The sequence below is a fragment of the Rhinatrema bivittatum genome, chromosome 11, assembly GCF_901001135.1.
Source record: "Rhinatrema bivittatum chromosome 11, aRhiBiv1.1, whole genome shotgun sequence".
Lineage (NCBI taxonomy): Eukaryota > Metazoa > Chordata > Amphibia > Gymnophiona > Rhinatrematidae > Rhinatrema > Rhinatrema bivittatum.
In genome coordinates this window covers 57,951,985-57,970,200 of record NC_042625.1, presented here as the reverse complement: position 1 = coordinate 57,970,200, position 18,216 = coordinate 57,951,985, and the positions used below count along the sequence as shown (strand labels likewise).

Below are 18,216 nucleotides of genomic sequence, written 5' to 3'. Positions count from 1 at the left end.
TAATCATTTCTCTAACATCATGTCTGTTCCAAATAGTGATTGGAAAGGTCATCTTTCCAAGTTATCGAGCCCATCCGTCATGCTTGTTGGAAAAACTTTTCTTTCATGGTAAACTGGTGAAAGCAGGCCACTATATCCCATGGACGATCATCACGTGGCAGGCATAGAGATCTATGCCCCCTCTCAAGCTCAATAGTTTGGAGCTCTGCATCCCCATCATTTGCTCCCAAAATCATTGTACATATTCTGGTTATCACCATGGCATAATCATTATATTCTGGCCCTTCTGTTACACCATGAAAATGTTAATTGCTTCGATGAGACCTTTTTCAAGGTCTTCCATATGTTCATATAGCTCTGCATTAAGTTTTTAAAATTGCAGAGGCCTCAGAGTTCCATTACAGTAGTGCTGAGTCATGCTAAATATTTCCTGTTATTAGCCTTCATGGATCCAATATTGTAACTTGTTTTAAAACATCTTTTCCATGAAAAATGCTTTCTTCTTGTGCGTTATGAGGTATTTGAATGTTTGTTATACCCCCTTCTTTGCTCTAGGGTAGACATATTTAGGTTTCTAAGTCTCATTTCATTTGGTGCAAATTCATAAAAAAAAAAGCAACAATGGCTCCTGTTTCAGTAAAAAGATTTTAAAAGAAAAAGGGGCCTTGTAAGTGATTAGAAACAGTTTAAAGCAGCATTACAATATATCTGTCTTACTGAAGTGCTCAGCTGCAGGTAAACAGGACAATTATATAACTGTATGCAGCCAATAAGAAAAAAATTAGTAAAATTAAATGTTCAAGGTCATTTTCTCAAGAGTTCTGGTTTCTCTATTTCTGTTTAGATTCTTCTCCCTATGAGATTATATGAAACAGTATTTCCTGGAGGAGGGGGCCTCATAAGCAGAGGTGCTGCGAAGGGAAATGAATTACAGTGGATGAGTTTATCACTAAGTAATCCATGTATAGAACTAACCTCTGTATTTGATCTTTGGTTTTTTTTCTCTCAGATCTGGGTGAGGAAGAGCAGCGACAGCACCAAGATGAGGATTTACTTGGGCCAGCTGCAGCGAGGCGTATTTGTGATTCGCCGGCGCTCAGCTGCATGACTGACTGTATATACTCTCCCAACCCCTTCCCTTAAAGAACTGTGTGGCCCACCATGCTGAGGGAGCAGTGAACCCTTCATCTATGCAGAGCATAACAGCAGGGTGCAACGGGTTATGCTGTGCTTAAGGTCATTAAACAGTCTTTAAGTGACATCTGGATGCTGTGCAGAGTCCGTTTTGTTTTGCTGCAGTCTGCCATGAACATGTACTGTGGAGGGGGATTCTCCTCTGGGCCATTTCCACATCAGGATGTTGACTTTCGTGGAAGAAGTTTCCTCCTTTTTATTTTTGCATTTCACCATTTTGTCTTACCAACTTAAGTGAGCACTGTGTTTTCAGACACCTCACTGTACTAAGAGGATTTGCGGAAATATCCCAGCTCCTCAACAAACTTATCTTCTGTGAAATGTTCCAGAGAGGAACCTGATCTGATCTGCACAATTTGATTCTGGTGACAGAGGAAGGTGTATGTGATATTCAGCAGACAGCAGAAACTCCACAAGAAGGGAAGCCCTGTTTATTCAGTAGTACAGCCTGGTAGAATTTGCTCTTTTTTTTTTTTAAAAAGCAGGGAAATTTTTGCAGTTTACAATGCATTGAAATATGATGGATTTTTGAGCAATACAATGGCAAGCAATTACAGATTGCACAAATACAGTTTTATGTTCCAGATTAAAATATTTTCCTTCTTTCTGATTCATGTTTTCTTACACTTGCTAATATTTACTTCTGTTATGTGTCCTCTACTATTTATTTATTTATTTATAGTTTTTATATACCGGGAGTTCCTGTATACAATACATATCACTCCGGTTCACAGTTAACAGAAGAACTACTGCCGGGGGGCAGTTTACATAGAACAGTTTACATGGAACAGATTACATTGAACAAGACTTGAAACAAGAAAAAACACTTGATCTAAATAAATAGGTAAAACCAAAAACTAAGCTCAACTTTAAGTAAATAAATAAGGCAATTAATAGACTAGATTAAATAAAGGCAGAGAACAAAGGACTTTGAGTTCTTAGCCTGTTTAGACCTTTGCCTTTATATTGAGACTATTGGTACCAGATATCATGAAATCTTCTGGGAGCTGAGCTGAGACTGCCAAGTCATTTCATACACGCCATTAGATTGTTTGCTTATTATGTACAATTAAAATAAATATGTGATCATTGCATAGGTTTATAAGATCTATCCTAGAATTGCTTTTTGAAAAGTTACCCACATACTTAACCAAAAGCAATGGCTTTACAGAAACATTAAGTAGCATGGGGATTTCAGTCTATTCCTGGGAGCTATTTGTAATTTTTCTGCACCAAAAGATTTTGTTAACACTAGCACATAATAGAATGGTGCTAGAGCTTAGCACTAAAAGCATTCTGCTCCACCCCAGCAGCAGTGGCTGCTGGTTGGGTGGAGTCTGGGACAAGTTTTTTCAACAAATTTGCAGTATGGCTATGGGGGCTACAATGGCCCCAGATATGGCCTCAAAATCTTCTTCCTCCTCTTCATCTGGCAATGGGATGCCATCTGTGAAGAGAATAGTTTTGTCATGGCATGTGCACCCAATCTAAAGATTTACCAGTGGAGTTGTGGGGCAAGCGAAAATCTAATATATCTGAGGAACCTAACACACAGACACTACATTTGACATTCAGATTACAAAAATAAAAGCCTGCTGGGTTTTTTTTTTAATTTTTTATTTATTCAATGCATACAAATATGAAATCAATAAGAAATGGAATATTATATAAGCGAACTACAAAAGAAAAAAAAACTGAAAAAATAGTCAAGGAAATAATAGGTTGGCATATTACTTGGTTAATAATACAGCAAAAAAAGGAAAGCATTAACATGTGCGAAGAGAATTAAAAAGAGGAAAAAATTAGAAGAAAATGCATAATCCTGTCAACGGGACTGCAAACATATAACTTACTAGAGCAGTAGAAACCTATTGTCGCTATGGTTGGGTTCTAGAATGAAGAAAATATAACAATTGATATCTTTTTAAACAATACATTTGCAAGGATATCTTAGAAGAAAAGTTGCATCTAAGGAAATAGTTTTCTGTCTCATTGAAAGAAACCCTTTTCTCCTTTCCTGAATTATCTTAGAAATATCAGGCAACATACATGCATTAGAGCCATGAAAAGGAGAATTTAAGTACTGAAAATGAGACAGCTTACTAATATCTTGTTCAGCTATTAAGAAAACAAGTAAAGCAGGATGATCTATAATTTCAAAACCCTAGGTTTCAAGAAAAGTAGTGAGGTTCTGCACACCTAAAGATACTCTACCAGAGTCCACAGGTAAAAACGCCATTCAGTTAAAGAAGTAAAGAAAAAGTAAATTTTATTTATAGAAGGAAATTCAGTCTCAGGAACAAGAACCTCCCAAAGATATCTTTTAAAAGTGAATAAAGGGTGTTCTCCCATAATTCTGGGAAAATGAATTAGTCTGAGACTCAGATGACTGTTCCAATTTTCCAGGAGCTCAACCCTTCTAGATTAAGCATTTCTATCCTTGATAGTTGCCTCTTAAAACCCCTGAATTTCCTGAATGTCTCCTTCCAGCTCTTCAACATTGGATTTTAAGGATTGTAAGGATTCTTCGTGAACTTTAATTTTGGAATCTAAGGAATTAGTGAGCAAATCCATCTTTCTATTATATGTAGCAAGGATTAGAACCCTCACAAATACATCAGTAAGCTCCCAACGTGTGTCCAATGTTACCACCATGGGCTTAAAAGGCTGCTGTTTGATGCCGCTTTACATGTACACTGGGTGGTGTTTTGTGCTCATTGACAGAGTTTGAAACATTGGCTGGAGGTCTACATAGCAAGACATCTAGGGCAGGGGTGAGCAAACATTTTGAGCCACAGTCCCCCTTCCATTCTTTGCAATTGGTTGAGCCCCCCCCCCCCCCCACCACAACAAGGGATTAAGATATATATAAATATATATGTAACACCTTCTCGGTATGAGGGTCCCTGATGTATTTGTGAGGGTTCTAATCCTTGCTACATAAACATAACATTTTATTACATGCACGAAGGGTATTCACCAGGCAGCCACACTATCATCCAGTGGCTCAAAGCCCCCAATTTGTTTCTCTTCAAGTTATTGAAAGGAGTAAGCTCATGCATACACATACACAGACACAGAGAGGCAAACAGCCCACACCCAGAGACATAGAGAAACAAATATCTCATATCCAGACAGACACAGAAACCCCACACCCAGACCAACCGAATGAAACAGATACGCAGACAGACAGACATAGACACAGGCACAATTACCCCAAACCCAGAGACTCTATAGAGGAGAAACCCAATACCCAGATAGGCACAGAGACACAAGACATACCACACAATCCCCAGCCACAGAGAGAGAAATACACAAGCAGACAGACCAAAGCACACCAAACACAGGGACACACACACCGCAATAAGGACTGGAAGATTAAAAATAAATAAATAAATAAATAACCTTAGGTGCCAACCAAAACATTTTAGGAGCTGAGAAAAAAAAATCCATCCAATCCTGCCCAACTTTTTTTCTCTTTTACTGTTTTCACTATTTTCTCTCTATTTTTATATTTCTTTGTTTCTCATCTGTTTTCTTATATTTTGATATGCTTTTTTCACTTTTTTTTTTTTTTTACACTTTTTGCCTTTATTCTTCTTTCCCTACCGACTCCCTCTCTCCCCTCTATCTCCACATTCTCTCTGGCCTCTTTTCCTGTTCTCCCCTACCTCAGCACTTTTCCCCCAAGCAGGCAACAGCTGTGATCTCTCTCCCTAGGTATGGACCCAACAGCAGCAAGAACTCCAGGGCAGAAGACTGAGAGTGGCAGATCTTACTGGGCTGTAGAACACTGCAGTGATCCTCTCAGGTCCAGTTCTGCTGAGTAAGACGTGCCATTCCCTCCCCCACTCCCCCAGAGCAGAAGTAGCTCCTCTCCATGGCCCTCTGAAAGATGCATGGCTAAGTCCTGGCAGGCTTGCAATGATGTCACTATGTTCTGGCAGCTCCCATCATCCTGATGTTGCAGTGCCTCCATGGCACAGAGTGTAAGCCTTTTTTTTCTTCCCATGTTTGGGCAGCCAGGATGCCTCCCTTCCAGACTGTTCAAGTCCCCCTTGCTCACCTCTGATCTAGGGCCATGAGACTGTATATGTGTTGAATAGGACATGTAAATATTAACAGAGTGATGCATAGCAGTAGACTGATGTATGTATGCTGCTAGAAACTGGACCTATACAGACCAATTATGGGCTTGATGGCTAGAGATTAAAAAAACAAAACGGTTCCAACCTGCAAAGCCCACAGCTGGTCAAGCCACCTTCTGTTTTTTCAATCGTAGCCATCTGGCCTCCTCCTTGAGGTCCTTAATCTATAGGAAGGATATGCAAAAATCTAAATGTAACACTGGATTAAAATGTATGCATGTATAATGTTATACATTTAAAACTATGCTTTTTTTTATATAAATTACATTATATAATCAAAAAATTATCCTAGTACCCTATAGCTCCCAGCTCAGGCAACAAGTTTCCAGCTCCAGTCCCTCTAGCACTCTTCCTACACTAAAGACTCCCTCCATCAATCCTCCTTCTTTGGACTCACCACCACCACCACCTTCCACCTTCTTCTTCCATGTTATCGATGATCTTTACATATTCCGCCACCCCCCCACCCTACCACTGACATTAAGTATCCACCCCATGCACTATATTGCCACTCCCTGCCCCTAGAGCCCCACCCAGGACACTAAGTACCCACCTCTTGCACTGCATTCCCACTCTCAGCTCCTAGAGATTCAATCCCAGGCTAAGTACCCACCCCATGCACAAGAGAGCCTGCCCAGGCACTAATTACCCACCCTAAGCCCCATTAACCCCAACTCCAGGCACTACTTACTTCACGTTCGTGGGAGGCTCCTCTCAAAATTCTCTTTCAGATTTTCCCATGCTCTCCTCATCCATCAGAGATTTTGCCTCTCACCAATGCACCTATAAAGATTATCCTTGTTCTCACCACCAGGGTTGCCAAATGGGCGATGTCCCTGGTTATGATATTTGGCTGGCTCACTGGTGGAGGCATTGTGGAGACACACCCTAGAAGAACAGGAAGTTCCTCCCTCGCAGAAGTAAGAGCGTGTGTGCATGTATCTACCTGCACAGCTGTGCGCCAAACGGAACGTGTGAGTCATTGCCAATGGCATCAGCAGCCTTGACCTGCATCCATAGCCAGTGTCACCTGTAGAACACAAAAAAATACAATTATATCTTTTAAAAAACAAAATATGATTTCTCTTCCTGAAAGTTCCCTGCCAGGTTTACCCACCCCTATGAGCTAACCACCGAAACATTTTATCGTGCACATTAGCTACCCATGACTCTATAAATCCTTATAATTCTGCCGTAGATTTTCAGCACTACACGTGGACATGTGTGGTATATTATTAGGCATGATAGCACCCATGTAGCAGACAGCATATGCACCATGATGACTTAGCTGACTTATGCATGCATATTAGTACTTTCTTTCTGATACATGTTTGCTCTGATAACTACTAATCTGTTAAACATGTCAACGCGAAGGCTCCCAGTGTATATTATAGTCTTTCTCATGCATGTGTGCAAAAATGCAAAGTAAAGATTAAGACGTGAGCTCACAGGTGAATAACCAATTTAGTAGACACTTTGGGCACACGTACCAACTAGCCTTTTATTCCCTCCTCTGCACACTTGCTTCTGACGCAAAATATCCGCTGCCTCTGTACCCTTCTGTGGCCTGATCCAGCTGGAACAGCCTGCTTTTCATGAATCCTCCTCTGTGCCTGCTCCCTCCTGATCCTCTCCTGCCACGTTCTCTGTCATCTGCCAAGCTTTCTGCTTCTGTCATCCTTTGGCGATGCTGCAGTATATATCACTACAAATATGAATAGATCCACAAATATCAGGAAATAAATGACATCAACAGTTTATAAATGATTCCTGAAATAGGAAAGCGGTGGGAAGCTCAAAGAGACCTCATATATTAGATGCCCAAGAGTTAGGCTAATGAAAGCTTATAATGGCGTAAGCTTGTCTTTATTTATAATCATCGGTCTTGATGAGCAAAATTAAGAGGGCGCCATATAAAGTATAGCTGCCCCAATTATGCACTTAGAGTCAATTGTACTATGATGATGTACTTAACTTGCGAATTTTAATCTCCGGCATCGAGGTCCAAATGCTGCTGAAGTTGATGGTAAAAATGGAAGAAACTGACTTTGATCCGACACGACGTGTTTCGGAGGAAACCTCCTTCCTCAGGGGGTCGGGTGCCACTAATACCTGCTTTTGTCACTGACCGGAGATGCTTACCACTGTTAAGAATAAAATAGATACAAGAGAACAAGTGCATGATAAAGAACCCGCCGCAAGGGAAAGATGGCAGTATCAATGGAAAGAACACTTACTGTGTACGAAGCGTTGACTCAGTTTGTTGCGCCCGGAGGCGTCTCTGTATGATTCTACAGATAAAACAACGCATAATAAAGTACTAAGACCTTACATTTGGTGTTTTGAGACAGGAAACCTTGCACATATATATATTACCTCGTCGCGATGCTGGAGTCGCTCGCTGGACCGTGTATGTACTATCGGCAGCGAGAGACGTCTGAGCGCTAACCTTTAAAGACAAAAAAGGCGCCAAAGATATGGGTGTGTCCAAATAAGGGCACATACGTCACAGTCGGGGCCATTTTGGGACAGGGGCTGTCCATGAAAGGGAAATGACGACATCAGCAGCCATTTTGAAAGAATATTTAATTTAGGGATTCCCCATAACGCGACTATCCATAAAAGGGAAATGATGTAGGAGGAGGCCATCTTGAAAGCAGTTGACCGAGAATATACCCAAACCTATCCTTGTATGGATGATGTCGTCACTGTCCGCCATTTTTAAAGGGGGGAAAAAAACAATCAAAAAAGGCAATCAATATTGGCGAAGTCTAAATGAGAGTATACCACTCTATTTTCTCGTTGAGGCCCCGCGGTTCCACTGATTGTAGACGGTAGATCCATTGATGTTCCTTCAAATTTAATGTGGAGAGTCTGTCTCCCCCCCTCCAGGATTGTGCGATTTGTTCAATAATCAGCCACTGGAATTGTTCAAATTTATGTTGATGGGTGACACAATGTTGTACCATGGGGGCCTTGACATCTGAGTTCTTAATGCGGCTACGGTGTTCAATTAACCGGACTTTAATTTTACGTGTAGTTCTGCCCACATAAATTTTTTGGCAAGGGCAAATGAGTCCATATACCACAAAATCAGAGTTACAGTGAACAGCTTGTCGCCGTATAATTCGAATCTGGGTATTGGGGTCTTGCCATTCAACACCATTGATACTGCCATCTTTCCCTTGCGGCGGGTTCTTTATCATGCACTTGTTCTCTTGTATCTATTTTATTCTTAACAGTGGTAAGCATCTCCGGTCAGTGACAAAAGCAGGTATTAGTGGCACCCGACCCCCTGAGGAAGGAGGTTTCCTCCGAAACACGTCGTGTCGGATCAAAGTCGGTTTCTTCCATTTTTACCATCAACTTCAGCAGCATTTGGACCTCGATGCCGGAGATTAAAATTCGCAAGTTAAGTACAACATCATAGTACAATTGACTCTAAGTGCATAATTGGGGCAGCTATACTTTATATGGCGCCCTCTTAATTTTGCTCATCGAGACCGATGATTATAAATAAAGACAAGCTTACGCCATTATAAGCTTTCATTAGCCTAACTCTTGGGCATCTAATATATGAGGTCTCTTTGAGCTTCCCACCGCTTTCCTATTTCAGCAGTATATATCACAGCATCAGGAATAGCTGAACCCAATCAGAAGTCTCCATAGTAATAACCATAGCTGCACAAACACACAACCACACCACACAAGTGCAAGCAATGGAATAAAAAGATCCCTGCGTCGGTGTTGTCACTTAATTCGCGCCCTGACCGTGGAACTAAAAAAAACCTCACACTAGCAGGGAGCCTTCTAGCGCGGCTCCCTGCATTGCCCGTGAATAGATAATTGCCTCCTTTGCATGCCATTAGCATGCACCCGCACAGAAAAAAACAAGAGTCAGTAAGCATGTTTGTACCCGCTTTTTCCCCGTGCACAAAACCCTTATTACATTCCCGTATTGGGATTTGCGCAGGAACATACATGTGCAAACCTGCGGCAGCTTCAGTGCACCTTTATTACTTCGGCTCCTGAGAGAGGAGCAGCATGTGCAGAGAGACAGGGGGCACAGCTCAGAGCAGTACTTTTTCACAGAGTTTAAGTGCCATTTTTACTGGATTTCTAAAAAGAGAAAGGTTCAAATGGTCTCTCTGTGCACCCTGATTCCCCTCTTACAAAAAGGGGACTGGCTATGCTCCCTCGATTTAAAAGATGCCTACACCCACATCGCGATCTTCTGAGGTCACAGGAAGTATCTCAGGTTTGTGGTGGGTGAATGCCACTATCAGTTCAGGGTAGGGGGAAGAGAGGAGTCCTCTCAGGTCCCGATGTGACAGGGGTGGTTTTCTTACACATTCCCTTATGTTTCCCCTGGGGAAGATGCTGGTCTCTGTTGTGAGTGCAGAAATAAATACTCTGGAACTACTTGGTTAGTGTCCAAAACAAAAGGCTTTACTGTTAAGCACTGATCGTGAATGTCACAAACTCAAACTGCAGCACCACAGAAACCTCTCTTCAGTTCCCTTACCGCCTCTTTCTATTTGTGCAGGACTCACTTAGGGAGGCACCTGCTCTTCTTGGATTAAGATAAGTGGATCTCCCAAATGGGCAGATCCAAGCTGATAAAAATGGCAAAGTCTCTCTCTCTCTCCCCAGGGTGGTGAACACTGGACAGGTTTCCCCAGTGATGTTGTTTCCTTTACTCACGGTTAGCAGACCTTCAGGATCTCCTTGGTCTTTCACAGTCCTTTAGTACTCTCTCTGGATCCTCGATGGAAAGGACCCACTTTGAAACAAGCAGTTCTCTTGCTTCTAGCAGGAAGGAAGAGGCAGCCAAAAGCCTTCTTCCTGGATCTTCTAACAAAAATGTTATTTTCCAAAAAAGGAACCAAAACTACCAGCGGAGTCCCCTCCTCACAGCAGGTCACCACCACTTCAGGGGTGTATCTTCCCTATCCGTGGGCGGTTTACACACAGGGTTCCCCAATCCCTTCGTGTAAGACAGGCTCAGGTGTCCAGTGAAGCTCCTAAATAACTCAAAAATCCCTAAACGTAGACCCAGAGGGTTGTGTACTGGAAGAGGAAATCCCTCCCGACCCTGGTCAGAACCAACAGTCTGGGCTAGCCTGCCTTTACTGACTGGGCCTGTAAAACAACAAACATTAACTCCTGACACCTCTGCACTCTGTGCTAACCTAGATGGACTGCCTTCCAAGTTGTGACAAGGGCTTGGTTATCTACTGTTTCAAGTGGGCTGGCCATTCGAGACCCTGCAGAAGGAGGGGCTGTTTTTGAATAGATTCTCCCTTCACTCTAACCTTTTCTCTCTCTCTCTCTCTCTAATCGATCAAAGGGTTCAACCAGGTCCTACTGGTGACGTCACATTGTTTTGTTGTTAAAATATTATTCATGGTAGATACAACGTTGATAATTCTTACTTAAAAATAAAATTCATCAGTTTTTAAGTTTCTTGAATGCTCTAAGGGTTTTCATCTTTTTAAAAGTGTGCTCTTGTAATTTGGGTTCTGCCTTCCCCCTCTACCTGTAAGGGGTGTGCCGAGTGGGTTTTGGACCTATTTTTCCATTTTAAAGGAGACTTAGTTGGAAGGAGAATTCCCTTTCCGCTCTCCCCTTCTTGGTTTTCTTAATGGGGTAACCCCTCTAATAACATCTGAAACCCCATTTTCATTAGCATACCTCAGCCACTCTAGCCGAAGGGAGTTCATTTTATTATGCTGAAAGAGCGAGGGGTTCGACATGTATAAGAAACCCACCAAATCACCCACAGAGAGGCTCATGGTCTGCTTCTCACCAAACAGGAACTGCTACAGAAGGAACTCTTCCCTCATGGAGGCCAATGCAGTCAAATCTGTTCCACCAGGAGAAAGGGTGCAGGGTTTTTACTCCAAGTATTTCTGATCCCAATTAGAACAGGAGGACTCCACCCTGTCCTGGACTTATGGGCTTTAAACAAATTCCTGGTAAAGAAAAATGCTGAGGTCCATATTCAAAAGCATTTAAGTAGATAACTCAGAAGTTATCCTGCTAAATTCTAGCTGGATAATACGTTAGCTGTCTAAAATTTAGCAGGATAAGACATGGGCATTGGAACAGGGGTGGGGGCTGCAGGGGGCCATGCCTCCCTCCCAAAAAAAAAAAAGAAATTTGAGCCGGTAATCACCATCTCCTTCATACCCGCCCCAGAAAAAGAAGACATTGGTGGCAGCGGACGGCGCAGTCTTCACTCACTGGGTCACATCATTTTGAAGCAAAGAAGAGCTCCTCCCCTGCTAGGGCCTGAATGGTGCACTTTGAGCAGTGAAGGAGGGGGGAGGGAAGAGAGAAGACACCACGGAAGAGTTTTTCTTTGTTTCAAAATGATATGATCCAGTGAGTGAGGGGATCCCGAGGGGGCAGGGAGGGCGTGAACTGGGGATTGCTGTGGGGTGAGTGAAGGGCTTGGTGGATGGGGAAAGGAGCAAACTGGGGAAAGGGAGGGAGGGAAGGAACCAAGTTTTGTGGGGGAGGGAGGGAAAATACCAGGGTGGTGGGGGGGAGAAGGCCTTTCTACTCTCTCCACTAGCATCTCACCTCATTCCCCCTTCCATCTCTTCTTCCTTCAGCCTCTCTCCTCAGCTCCAGTCTCTCCTTCCACCCTTGCTCCCTTTGACCTCCCTTATATAACACTTTCTCTCCCTTCGACCTTACCTGCCTTCTCCTCCTCTCTTTTGGCCCCCCTCCTTCTCCTTGCCCCTGCCCCCACACTCCTTCTGTTGCTGTCTCTTTTCCCCCTGCCCCACCTCCTCCTTACCCCTACCACCCACAAGAAAAACAGCAAAGGCGTGGCAGAACCAACACAGAACCGTATTAGGTTAGGGCTGCAGAGCCTCTGCTGTTTTTCTTGGAGGCAGACCTGGTCCCCAGACTTCTCCTCTATCTCTTCTGACTCCCCTTCAGCCCCTTCCTCTTTCGCCCCCCTCCCCTTCTACTTCAGCATCTCTTCTCTGTCTATCCCCATTCCTTGCTCTCTTTCCATCTCACTCTTAACCCCTCCTTAGCACCATACATCTCTCCCCATCCCCCTTTCCTCCCCAAATCTTTCTCCCAGCTCCACTTCCTCTTGCTCTTGCACCTTGTCCCATCCCCCCTTCTATCCTTTTGGCCTCTCTCCTCTCTTCTCTCTGCTCCCACTCCTCCTGTTGCTGTCTACTTCCTGCCCCCTCTCCTACCAACCTCCCACAAAAAAAAAAAAAGACAAAGGCTCAGCAGCTTCAACCTAATGCCATATTATGTGGCACTGCTGAGCCTTTGTTGTTACACAGAATAGTTGCTTAGTACTGACGTTTCTATTAGTAATGCTGTTTTTGTCATTTTCTCCTTTAGTACAATGTTGGTTTTTTTTAGTATCAAGCATTTATTTTGTCTGGAAATGTAACCTAGTAACATAGTAATGACAGCAGAAAAGTACTAAATAGTCCACCCAGCGTGCCCAACAAGCTTCCTATGGTAGTATCTGCCGTGGCATGCAGGTTACCCCCCCATGTTTCTTTTAAGGGTATTAACAGCTGCTCCATGCAGTTATTCCCAAACCTTATGATAACCCATAAAAAAAATGTACTGCTAGTAACATTTTTACTGGGTGATGAGCCTTCTTAAAAATTCAGACAGTGCTGATATGCTTTGCATATGGACTTGGACTTAGAAGCAGTCCTGTGCTTTTTCACTTATGTCTGCCTATCAGTATCCCAGACTGTAAAAGTCAGGGCCCATTTTGGTTGTCGTCTGAATCCAGTTCCTCTTCCATCCCCCACTGCTGTTAAAGCAAAGAGTTATGTTGTAATTGCGTCAAAAGCATCAAGTCTTATTGATTAAGGGTAGTAATCCCTTGCCTTCTGTTAAATTAGTTATGGTTCATGGAGCGGTACTGCAAGTGTGCAAAAGAATGGATAGCCATGGCAAGAGCGAGAGATGACAAGAAGGTGAGTATTATAGATGAAGAATGGTATTACAATCTGGAGGAGTGTTTTAGTAAGTTTTCAAAGCAATGTATGGCTAGGGCATGACGAAAAGTGGGCAGGTACTGCAGGAGAAGGGGATTTGGCAAGAACCTTGAGCACAGCTGGAGTAGAAGAAAGCACACACAGGTACCGAGGCCAGCTTGGAATGGAAGCTGTGACAGCAGTGGTGCTGGTATATCTTAAGAACTAGAATGGTAGGAGCAGAGCAATGCAGCGAGAAGGGTATCCTATATACCCCCAAAGGCGTTTGCCAGTTCTTGCACATGCACAGAGCAGTGGAGCGAATGGTGCACTATAATATGGCAAGAATGGCTTGAAGCCACAGCAGCAGAAATAGCGTCGGTTAATAATTTTTAAAAATTGGATTGGTAGGAGCAAAGCAACGCAGTGAGAAGAAAGACCACAGAGAAGGAAGATGTCTGACACCTGCTCCAAATGCTGTTATTATTAGAAAGTTTGCTCTATATGTCTCAGGGAACTATGGTCATTATTGCTTCTAAGGGCTATACAGAAGTTTATACTCAAGAAATGCTTATGTGCTGATCCCATGAGAACTATTGGTCAAGGTCCTATAAGAAATTGGGAGTTGCAGGGCCCTGGGAGACAAACACCAAATAGACCCAAACAGATGTGCTGAATTATGATAAGAACAATGAAAGGGAGGGGGGGGGGGGCTCATTCTTGCTCCAAGCAGAGTAAAGATAAGCAGAGCTGTAAGAATATCAGCATCATTGTTGCTTATCAGATCTCCATAACATCCAATACCTGGATCCTGGTGTAATGACTCATCTTTATTTGTATGTTGGAGAAGCTGTAAGGTATAAAAGCCCCTCAATATTTCTCTTCTTCCTGAGAATTAGCCCCGAGGTAGGCCTGTGGGAGTACAGGCAAGTCTCCGTGTGTGTGTGTGTGTGTGTGTGTGTATTGCCTGAACTCAGAACAGTGGTGTAAGTGAAATTCTGGGGCCAGAGGTGGCAGCAAGATAGAAGGGTCGGTGTCCAGGCAAGGTCAGTGTAATTCTGATATTGTTTTTGTTATTACAGTCTATTCCAGCCCCATAATGAGAGTAGAAGGTGGGTAAGAATATAATAAGGATATTTTATATTGTATTTATAATTTATGATGTATTTATAATATGTTATGCTATTATATTGATACTATGTATTATGTTATTAAGTTCAAACCAAACCATGTTGGGTGTGGGCTTTGCCTACAGAATGGCTTGAGCAAACCAAAATCAATAATAATAATTGAAAATCCCAATGGGGAGTTTTGTTCTCTTATTACTTACTCCTGGATAATGTATAGATGTAAAAGATATTAGTTATTTTTAAACTTTCATCTTTGGATGATGCATGCTAATTAATGATCCCTTCCCTTTCCCCTTCAAATCTGCATTTGTGATGAATTTGGCTGTCTCTGGATGTTTGCCTGTGGCTGATCACAATGAATCTTCTGTCAAGGCAGAGAAGGAACCAAATGAGTCTTGAACTGGAGGGTATGAGCTCTCCATTTCTCATCTGTATGCCTGAGCAGAAGCAAAAGTACTTGGAAGTATCTAAGGTGGTGATGTTTCCTGAGTACCCCAAGCTTCTGCAAATGCAATCCACACTTTGACTAACAATCCACAGTAAGTAGTGGAACAGGAAACTAAACACCATCTCTTCTCTGGGAACATTTGCCCAGCAGTGCAGAGCATGGAAAATGAAAAAAAGAATGTAAATGGCTCCACAAGAGAGTAAGTGAAAGAAAAAGGGAGACAGCTTTCATGACGGAGAATAAGTAGAAGAGAAAAGACTCTGAAAACTCATTGCTTTCAGACTGAGTCCTATGAGAGTGTGCTGGAGGGCTTCTAGCACAGTGCCATTAAAAGCAAAGCAGAAAAGTCTAATACTTTTCAACTCTGGGATCCATACCCTTCAGTTTACTCTGTTGTCTATAGGTTCTACATTAGTACTGAAGATAAGCTTATATAATCCTTTGTCGGGGGATTCGCCATTTCCGCTTGGGCCATAAAAGTATTTTTTTTCTTTGCGGCTACTCTCTCCATACCATTTCCCCTTGTTTCTGATCCCTGGGGGGGGGGGCAGTTCTTGCTGTGGGGGAAAAGGAAAACCTTTGTGGCCTAGGTGATCGAGTGTTTCTCCTTACGCGTGTGTAACTCTCTGACATGGAATCCTCCTCAGGTACAGACAGGCTGGACACAGACTGGGTGTTCAAATAAAATGTACTGATTATTTTCAAAATGTCAATCATTGTCCCACATACGATCCACAAATTAAACTGTACATCGGAACTATTTACAAATTCTCTCTGCTGGGTGTTTATGTTCATCTCTCTAGCTCCTGGGAGGGAATTTGCCACTGCTTCCTCATCTGTGTGGAAACAGCCCGGTAAGATGGGGGTGGAAGGCCCCATGCCACGAAAAGATCCCACCTGAGTCCATAGTTCTGTCTTTTGCCCACTGTCTTGTCCTGATCCCTTTGGGGTGGAGATCTCCAAATCTTGATGTTTTGCTCCTCTACTCTCTTTCTGGGAATTTTCTGGGAAAAAAAAGTCTGATGTTTCCAGTAACGACCAAAGTTCTCTATCTCATTACTCCAAGTTGTGAGGAGGGGTGAGAAAAAAAATCTCCACATTAACCAAAAGCAGGGAAGATCCAATCTGCTAAGTCCAAAAATACCTCATGCTAGGTCATGCTGTCACTGGTCTTGTATCCTGTAGGGAGTAGAAAGATAGCTCACAGGTCTCCAGCCTCTGCTCTTTGGATTGGGGGCTTGTCCCTCTCCAAAGCACAGAGTGTTCCCCAGAACAAGAAAAAACTTATAAAAAAAACCTGTCCAAAATCTCTCTCTTCAAAAATGAGGCAGACTCCATCAGATAGGGAGTATACTTGTAAGGAAATGCATATGCATGTGTCCCTCAGCCTCGTAGGTAGAGTCCTGAGACCCACACCAGCAGTGGGTGAGTGAGTCTTGGCATGGGCCAGACTATGACCGAGTTCAAAAGTCTATACAAGGACCAGGCTGGGGCTGAAGCCAGACAAGGGCAAGGCTGATGGCTTGAGACAAGGCTGAAGCTGAAGTGGAGCTGAAGACTGCAGTGGAGTCATAGGCGAAGATTGAGCAAAGCTGAAGCCTGAGAAGATGGAACCAGGCAGAAGCTGAAGACAGGAACCAGGCAGGAGGGCTTGAGCAAGACAGAAGACTGGAACTGAGAGGAGTAGGAACCAGGAGACTGTCTTGCTGAGGCAACAAATCCCAGTCCAGGTGGGTTAAGTAGTCTTGAACATGTGACATCATTGAGCTGGGTTCTTGACTCTCCCGCCAATGTGCGGTTGGACAGTAGTCCAACTGTCTAAGTGGTTTACAATAAAACATTCACAATACAACAACGAATGGGCAATTAAAATACATCATATTTACATTTAAATTTAGTCTAAAACAACGCAGTCTCAAGAATAAAGGGTAATAATTATTGCGTGTTATAAGCACTAGTAAACAGGTAGGTTTTCAATACTTTCTTGAATTCTTTGGAGTTTGACGTTAAACGTATTTGTTCGGGGAGGGAGTTCCACAAGGTCGGACCTGCCACGGAAAAGGCTCGCTTTCGAGTTAATGCTAAACTTACGGTTCTTACTGACGGAATTTCTAGTATACACTTGTCCATGGAACGGAGTTGTCTGGTGGGTTTATATATTCACAGTAAAGAACAGAGCCAGATGGAGTTAGTTATAACAGATTGTGAATGATGGACAGGATTTTATAGGTGATGCGGTGGGCTACTGGGAGCCAGTGAAGCTGCTGTAATATAGGCGTTATATGTTCTTTACATGATAGGTTGAATAGAGTTCTTGCTGTGGCTTTTTGGATGAGCTGCAAAGGATATATTGTTGATGTGGGTAGTCCTAAATATAAAGAACTGCAATAATCTAGGTTTGCTAGAATTAAAGCTTGTGTGACTGAATGAAAGTCAGATGATAGGTATAGGGGTTTGAGGTTTTTTTAACATGTAATTTGAAGAAGGATTTTTTAAAACTATTTCTGATATGTTGTTAGTCATTGATAATCTAGAGTCGATGATCATTCCCAGGTTATTTGCATGAGATTTTATAGGTATGTGTTGGTTTTCAAATATGAATTTTTGTGGCGGTTGATGAACTGAGTCTGGTACTGTTGTTAAGTAAATTAGCTCTGTTTTTGAAGTGTTTAGTTTTAATCTATTATGGGATTGTTGGATTTGTGGACCCTTGAGCCGGCTAGAACTGATGATGGCGCACCGTGGGAAGGCCCACCATGGAGGTTGTAGCCGGGAGGTGGTCCAAGCCAGGAGACCAGCCGAATCTTCACCACTGGAAGCCCGAGATCCCCCCAGGAGAAGCCCTTGAGGATCCGGGCCACTTGGACTTATGTACGGTCTCCTGAGGGCGAGTATCCGAAGAGAAGTCCAGGAGCGCGGAGAAGAGGAAAAGCTGGAACCAGGAAGCCAACTGGAACTTCACAACTGGAAGCCTGAGGTCCCCCCAGGAGGAGCCTGTGAGGACCCGAGCCACTTGGACTTAGGCGAGGCCTCCTGGACGGAGTGGTCTAGACGAAGAAGAGCAGAAGGAAGGAACAAACCAGGATTCAGGGCAGGTGGCTGACAGCAGAAACTGAAGGCGAACCAAGGTCGAGGCAGGCAGTGAGCGGAATACCAGGAGACGAGCTGAAGTCGGGAGCCAGGGGACAAGCCGGAGACAGAAGCCAGTGGACGAGCCAAAGTCAGAAGGAAGAGTAAGACAGGAACAGCAGGCAACTAGCACACTCCATGGAGTCAACCTCGTTGCAAGGCCAGGAGTGTAGCTAGTTGCAGGGTTTTAA

General features: G+C 43.2%; 1 protein-coding gene and 1 long non-coding RNA gene across 4 annotated transcripts in view; both read left to right on the top strand.

Annotated features, from left to right (window-relative positions):
- The window catches only part of SUDS3 (SDS3 homolog, SIN3A corepressor complex component), a 195,851-nt gene extending 194,047 nt beyond the window's left edge, over window positions 1-1,804 (top strand). The window contains 1 exon segment of the mRNA XM_029619816.1: window positions 1,010-1,804. Within this exon segment, the coding sequence (XP_029475676.1) occupies window positions 1,010-1,108 (99 nt within the window). The 3' untranslated portion in view covers window positions 1,109-1,804.
- A 2,996-nt stretch (window positions 1,805-4,800) lies between these two features.
- LOC115073491 overlaps window positions 4,801-18,216 on the top strand; it is a 52,693-nt gene continuing 39,277 nt past the window's right edge. For all 3 annotated transcript variants that reach the window (XR_003852028.1, XR_003852029.1, XR_003852027.1), the window contains exons 1-2: window positions 4,801-5,183; window positions 13,244-13,318. This is a non-coding gene — a long non-coding RNA (uncharacterized LOC115073491). The remainder of the gene's footprint in view (window positions 5,184-13,243; window positions 13,319-18,216) is intronic.